This window comes from Pseudochaenichthys georgianus, chromosome 13, assembly GCF_902827115.2.
Source record: "Pseudochaenichthys georgianus chromosome 13, fPseGeo1.2, whole genome shotgun sequence".
NCBI classification, from domain to species: Eukaryota; Metazoa; Chordata; class Actinopteri; order Perciformes; family Channichthyidae; genus Pseudochaenichthys; species Pseudochaenichthys georgianus.
This window is the reverse complement of record NC_047515.1, coordinates 22,902,352-22,910,104: the sequence shown is the minus strand read 5'-3', so window position 1 is coordinate 22,910,104 and position 7,753 is coordinate 22,902,352. Positions and strand designations below refer to the sequence as shown.

Here is a 7,753-nt window from a genome sequence, read left to right as displayed (position 1 = left end):
CCTGCGCTGGAGCAATTTAGGTGCCATTGACAGCAAGTGCCTCTGAAAGGGTCCGCCCTGACGGAGGAGGCAACGACTCGGAGGAACTTCATAGAGCTGCTTCACTGCCTCACTATACTGTATGTCACAGGCTGTATAAATATGGGATCTCCCCCCTGTGGATCACACACTTGACCAATTGCGCCCGCGCAAGAATCTGATGGGTCATTTGAATACAGCGATCCTCTCTGGGTAGATGAGGTACAGTATAGTAGGTAGTTGTATAGTGAAGAGTCTTTGCGTGAGCGCGTGTGTTTTTGTGTGAATGTGCACTCATAGAATAGAAAGCCAAAGGAAGAAGAAGAAGAAGAGACAAGCAGGATCGGTTTGCGCCTTGTTGAAATCCAGGGTGAAGCAAATAGGTATAGTGTGTAACAGATCAGCTATTCGCGCACCCTTTGTGGATTTAATGGATCAACGGATGTGATGCCAATATATATCATCGACCGAAAATTTCCCGACACATCTGGTAAGTCGCTCACGCATCCAGAGCGCGTATTATAACGCTGTGCCATCTGTGTGCGTCTCCCTCTGCGTGCATGTGTGCGCGTGATTGCATTCTATTTGCGTGTGCCCGTGTGCCGGCTGGGTGACACGGGGCAGCATGCACCAGTTGATCATGCCACCCCCCTCAGAATTCCCGACGTGCAACAGGAGATGAGGACCTGGCATGCATTTAACTTGGTCCTGCTCACTGTGTGCGCTGAATATGTGTTTCAGTTGCACGAGGTCCTATCAGAAAACACACTTTAATTAATGTCTTAAACTCCTGAAAATCCTAAACTGACTTTGTGGTTTTGGTTCATTGCATATGGGCTGTAAGTGTACTAATGGTGTTTTAAGTGTGGTGCTATATTCCTTACTATGCCTCAAAAAGTTTTGTTCCAATTGGGTAATGGTTAATAGATTAAACTGGTATCAGAAAAACTAGTTGGAACTTCATTTCGGCAAAATCAAAGCACCTTTTGGCTTCCTGTGTGCAACCCTGTGCCGAAACAGAGAAGGTGTTATTGTAAATTAAAGTAGGCTACATTCCTGTACTTATTCAACCTCAAATTAGGTACATGACATGTTCATAGCTTTCACAAATGTAGGTTGTTAAAAAAAGACTTGGTGCAAGTCTTGGTTTACTTGTGTGTGTGCAGACACACAGGGTGTGTCAGTGAATGATGGGTTTCATTTTGAAGAGGTTAGCAAGGTCTCACTAGGGACTGTTTATGTTTCAGATCAATCTTGACAGACACGATAAAGAGCTTTCAAACCATTCAGGAAAAAAACAGAGCCATAATGCAAGTAAAGTCAGTGGCATGCTTCCTGCAACAAGAGCAGTAACTCCAGCAGCAGAAGTGGCAGCTCACCTTAAAAATAACTCACACACATACAGTAGGTGTTTCTCCCTAACAGAGCAAACATCCTTAAAGGCATCATTGCCATGCACATACTACACTAAGACACTCCTTTATCCATCCAGAAGCAATTTTGAGAGGGAATGAGAACGACCTGACTTCAAACAGGTGCAATTCCTATATCCTACCAAGGCATATAAAGACACACAGCAATTATCATTATGGGTGAGTGATACATAAGTGCAGGTACGTGCTCCTTAAGATTCATACCTAACGTGCCGCGGCTCACTCAAACATGATTTAGGACCTCTCAGTGTCCCTCTCTGTTTTTACGCCCCCTCCCTTTCTCTTGCTCATTTTTGTACATTCCTTCACTCCGGCTTTATGTCCCTATTTCCAAGACATTTGACAGGCATTTTCATTTCTTGGCATGCCACCTGTCAGGATTAGAGCAAATGAATATGCAACTTCTCCAATGCTGACACGCATGCATGGTTTTTTAGAGCTGTGGGACGGCTGTCACTGTGATGTGTTTGCTCGGACAACAAAGAAAAGAAGAACAAAAAGTTGACACAAAGTTCCTGCCCCCTCCCTCAGCCAGTCAGAGGCAGGTTGACAGGAAGTTCTGATTAACACTTTAACTAGTGTCCTTCTACTGTCTCCTCTACTGTTTTCAGCCTTCAATCACTCATTTTCTGCCCATATTGTCAGTTGTCCTTATCCCTGTTGTTGAATCGCATGCTTCAAACCGAAACACTTCCAAAAGAAAAATATCTATTACATGCACGGCCACCATGTCCTAAAGTAAATCTTTTGACCCAGAGTGAAGTCCTGCATGCTGTCGGGTTAGTGTGGAGTTGGGAAAGCAGCCTGTTGGGAGCTGTGGTTGGTGTAATACAGCATTACCAGCCCGGATAATGACTGTAACTAGGGGAGTGTTCTTTACTTTGGGCTATTGTTTGGTCATGAAACAGAATGATAGGGGATTTGGAGGTTCAGCAGAACTGTTGTTATTATATTCATATAGTCGGTGTGTCTGTGACTTTCTTTTTGCTCAAAGGTAGCTAAGAGACTTTGTCCTTTATTTGTGTGTTGTTCTCATCTCAGCACGCCCAAAGAGAGACCCACCCATCTGCACAGATGCCTCATGATACCAGCTTGTAAAAGTGTGTGTGAGAGCATGGCTGTGGATGTGTGTGTGTGAGTGCGTGTCCATGCGTGTGCGCCTTCGGTGAGGGATTAAGGATGAATTGCCTTCAGAGATAGACTTAACTGGTCGTTACACAAGCTTTGTGAAGTTCTCACTTGGCCCCAGAGAGGAAAACAACAGTGAGTAGAGGAAAGGTCTCTCTTGGTTTCTACTCTTCAGAGGTGTGTTTCTTCTTCTTTTTTTTTATCGAGCAAACTGCCACTCGATATAAGAACTTCCATTGTTCTCACCTTTGTCTTCGAGACTGGTTAAAAATACAATATTATGGTTTGTCTTTTTTTCTCTTAAGTTTTCTTATGACTCTCAGGAGTATTTTATCTTTCTCTCAATCATTGTATTGTTTTTCTTTAGCTTGCGCTTAATAATTCTGAAGACATTCTGTTTGCATTAACACTGTTGACATATCTTTATATTTTGATTGAAAGTAGTAAGTTGCCAAAGTAATAACATCTTCAATCTTGAGAATTTGCAAACAGCAAATGTTTGGAATGTTTGCTTGATGGCTTCAATGATGAATTGATTTTGGGAATTGGATTTTGAAATGATGCTGATACAATTGAAAATACATGTTTTCCGGCTGCAACTAATGCTTATTTTCATTATCAATAAATATATCCCTTTATATTTCTACCAGTTCATTAATCATTAAATAAAATGGCAAAATTGTAAAAACATTTCACAAAGCCCAAGATTACATTGTTTTGTCCTACTGTATCTACAAAAATACCAACAGGAAACTACTCAGTTTACAAAGGACAAACACAGAGAAGTAGTAGTAGTAGTAGAACCTTTATTTATCCAGGAAAATCAATTAAGAACAAATTCTTATTTACAATGATGACCTGACAGAAGCAGCACATTCTCTAATTAAGGAAGCTGCACCAGCAAATGTTTGCCATGTTTCATTGATGAATGGCATTACATTTGTTGACTCATTTATTTTGCTTTGTTTTACTCCCCCTCTCCTCAGGTGAGTTGATACAGCCGGCAGCTGAAGGAGGAGACCTGAGAATGACAGAGACAAACCCCCCCAAGCTGGCTAAGAAGCCTCGCTGGACCTCCCTTGAGGTCGGCCTCATTACTATTGTCTCCTTGCTCTTCATCGTCATCGTCGCCCTCATTATCCTTTTTGCAACACAGAAGACTGGTGAGTGCTGAATAAGGACAGAGTAAAGAGTGAGAGTGAAATATACTTATATGAAAACGTAAGTGGGGATAACAGACTCAGGTTGATAAGATGTTCAACATATAGGACATTCTTTGTTTTACTAGTTTTTTTCACCTCAATATTGAGTGCATTTTTCAGGACTTTAGAAGCTGTGCACATGCACTAACTGTCACTTCCAGCTGGAGTTGAATGTTAAGCGTGAAGGAGCATGATTTAAGAGCAGTACTTTGTGCAGGTGAATAGAAAATGCTCGAGTTGTGTGCTTTTAAATCAAAGTGCAAAAGTACAACCACTGTGCCAGAAAGATGAATGCAGCGTGCTAATGTCCTTTTTAGAGTTTCCTTTGTGGTCTAATGACTTTTTACACAACAATATGCACCTTCAAAGCATTGTTATATTTTACAGTTCAGACTTTTGTGTTGATTAAGAATGGTGTAACCGATCATTTATAATGGACAAACGGAAATCAAACAGAAAACCCCACACAACTATATTTATTTATTATCAAACCTGCTTCATTCAGATCAAGCCTACAATATGAGTACCCCATGTTTTTTAATCATTAATATATTGACTTGGATATCAAATGTATTTAACTACTACTGACCCAAAGTCACTCTTCCATAACATTAGGATTTGTTATTCACTAAGAAGTCCAAGGACTACGGATCACTGTGACATGTGACGTGTGTGTTTTACTATTATTATCTTCAGCAATCTTGTGTTTGATAAAGGTTTACACTTCTCTGTCAGGAGAATTCGAGAGTTTAATGACTCTATCTATGTATGTACCTGTGTGTGAAAATGTGTTCACATGATTGTCATTGCTTATAGCAAATCAAGCAGTGTTAATATATAAAGACATGACAGCTCACAGGTGTGTGTCAGTATATGTCAGCCTGAATATGATTAACAGTTTAGCATTTACATTTTCCTGACAGAATGTAAGCAACACTTCTAAGTTGTTTAGGGATATATGGTTTGTATAAAACCTAATACATTAAAAGGTAAAGCAAAGTGTTATAATATAATGTATTTACTGGTGACTTCAAAAATGCCACATAATAATTGTTTCTTTTTCATATCTCTGTAGAAGAAATCTGCACCACAGCTGACTGCACGCAGTCAGGTAAGCACTGTGTGTTTTGTGTGTTTTCTTTGGTCTCTTTGGTCTCATTCTGAGGGCCTTCATTTTTCTCTGAGGGGAAATCAAATGTTGAACATTTAGTGAGTGATGCAGAAGGTATTCAAAAAAGTGATCAAACAATCAGAAACAGTTCTTATCGACAGAAACATGTTCCAATGGTTTATTGGTTTTGGATTATCTCTGAACAACTATACAAGATAAGTGGAGAATCTGAACTACTTAATCAAATGCATTAGTATGTTTGTGTTCAACGTGGGTCCAAAATGTCCAAATTTGAACACTTTATTTTCTCAATTTAGTAAAAGTTGTTGATATGAGAAAAAAAAAATTGTATAGTAAAAAAAAAAAAGTATAACTCTTTCTCTAGTTTCCAACAACAGATGGCCATTTCTAACAATGCGTTTTTGGGGAACTAAACTCCCCATTCAGTCAGATTTGACAGACTTCACAAGAAATCTCTCAGCAGCCTCATGTTATCTAATTGCAGCTGAAAAAAGTTGACACAAATTCAGAACTGGTGCCAAAGTATCCCATGTGTGCCATTATACCGTTTTATTTTTGCAAATGTGTATTCACAGTTAACATTTTTTAAGGGGCTTTTAGGTGCATTATGTTATTCCTTGCTTCTCGAATAATACACATTTTGTCAAGCTTCTTAAAATTGAGGTGGTCCATAATATGACGTGCTGCTTGATAAATTCATGCTAATTTTGAGACGCGAACATGAATTTAACTCTCATATCCGTCCATTCACTGAAAGATTTCATCCAGCAGAAGGTTAGCTTAGCTTAGCACGAAGAATGCAAACAGGTATAATCGGCTATCGCATAGCTGTTCCTGTAGCGAACAAAATCCACAGCTATAAAGCTGACAAAAAATATTCCAGCATGCTTTCCTGAGGGTCTAAGGACAGAGGGTGTCGTATTGTCATACTGATATTCTGTACAAACTGTGAAGTCCACTGAGATAAATGTAACATTTGTGATATTGGGCTATATAAATAAACATTGATTGATTGATTGACTGTAATCACACAAACTTTACACTACATTTGAATACATTATATTTTTGCTACACTTCAGAGCCTGTTGGCTGCTTCTTCTTACTGCGTTGTTTATGCTAAGCTAAGGTAACAAGCAAATGGCTTGTGTGTGAGTGGTAGACCTATTGATCTTCTCATTTAACTCTTAAGAATAAAGTAGATCATATTTATCAATCAATAAATGCATCTGGCCTTCTTCCTACAGCTATAGTTTCCAATATAATTGATAAGAAGATCATTCTAGTGCATAATGTCATACTACCAAGGACTTTGTGTTAGTTTAATTCACACTGTACACATAACCTGCAGTGTAATCAGGGGTGCACATAACTGGTACGCAGGTACGCATGCGCGGCAAACATCTGAAATGCGTCACTTGTCTCACCAAGCGCATTTGCGTACCGGCGGACTTGTGAAGCATTTCCAGAAGGCGCTTTGATCACTGGACGACATAGCCGGTCGCCGTACGCACAGACGGGGCTGCTGTTAACGTCGGTGTGTACAACGGAATTGTGCCACAACTTCTGGCGCGAGTTCCACGAGGGTGCTTCACTAGCGCCCACCCCTCCCATCAACGTTGATACCATACCCCCAGCCACACCCCCCCCCGTCGACGTTCGCGAAACAGAGGGGCTGTTACGCCCCTCTCTAGGGGTAGAGAGGAACAACACACACCAGTTGGAATTGGTAATAGTTTCAAGGGTTTGTTATAATTAAATAGTGGTGACAAAATAATAAAGGCATACAGCCTGGCACAAACAAAGTGCCAAATACGGATTGTTTAACAATCAACAAAAAGAGAACTCCAAAAGAGAGTTTTACATATTATACAGCGTAATAAGTAGTAGGCCTACCCAAAAAGGGTAAAACCTCACGTTAAACGTGGTACAAGTAACTGAAAAGGCTGCACAAAAACACAGCTGCTGCTAATCGACGGGCGCTAACCGCTAAACGTCCCTGGATCCTATTTACACAATCGTACCACAGTAACTAAACACAGAAACACTAGTTCAACACGCTGCTAAACAGTACAACTTTAACACAGGACACAAAAGCACTAAACGTCAACCAAACAAATAAAGTACACAAGAGGCTAGAGGCGTCTGTCCCACATCACAGAGCCTTCAGAGTGATGATCAGACAGTCACAGGCTTTGAAGTCATCTCCAGCAGGTGCGCGCCGGCTGTGCGCTGCGATTGGAGCGCGTCAGGCCCGTCATGCTCCAATCATAGTCTTCAGGAGGCGGACCAGGAAATGAGCAGCCAATTATGTCAGGGCTACCGCACAGCTCATTTACATGTCACACGCACCGCTGAAAACACTCAGACAGATGACTGAGCAGATATAAAACAGAGTCCGTAATAGGTGCCGAACACAGAACTTTGCGCGGGCAGCCCTGAGTACCAAACATTGTCTCCTGGTAGCATACTCATTTGAGTAGCTCACTCAGAAAGTTATGTGCGCCACTGAGTATGATATAGTTTCTGTCAGAACGTATTTTCTCCAGTTCCTCATATTTTTTCACTCTGTCAATGCAGCGTCTCGCCTAATTGAGAACATGGATGCTAACGTGAACCCTTGTGACAACTTCTATGAGTATGCCTGTGGAGGCTGGCTGAAAAAGAACATCATCCCTGAGACCAGCTCTAGATACAGTACCTTTGACATCCTACGAGACGAACTGGAGGTCATTCTCAAAGGTCAGACACCTACACACACCCACACAAACAAACAAAGACCAACATTCAGTGAGACAAACATATGGACACCTAGTGTGACTGTTTTCAGTAGAGTAATGGTA

General features: G+C 40.9%; 1 protein-coding gene across 5 annotated transcripts in view; it reads left to right on the top strand.

Annotated features, from left to right (window-relative positions):
• Positions 1-78: 78 nt before the first annotated feature.
• The window catches only part of LOC117457626 (neprilysin-like), a 37,052-nt gene continuing 29,377 nt past the window's right edge, over positions 79-7,753 (top strand). Inside the window, exons 1-4 of one of the 5 annotated variants that reach the window (XM_034097802.2) lie at positions 79-508; positions 3,566-3,742; positions 4,857-4,892; positions 7,491-7,652. In XM_034097802.2, the coding sequence (XP_033953693.1) occupies positions 466-508; positions 3,566-3,742; positions 4,857-4,892; positions 7,491-7,652 (418 nt within the window). In that variant the 5' untranslated portion in view covers positions 79-465. Of the gene's footprint in view, positions 509-2,601; positions 2,757-3,565; positions 3,743-4,856; positions 4,893-7,490; positions 7,653-7,753 lie in introns of those variants that run through there. The other 4 variants (XM_034097805.2, XM_034097804.2, XM_034097803.2 and 1 more) reach the window with 4 other exon arrangements.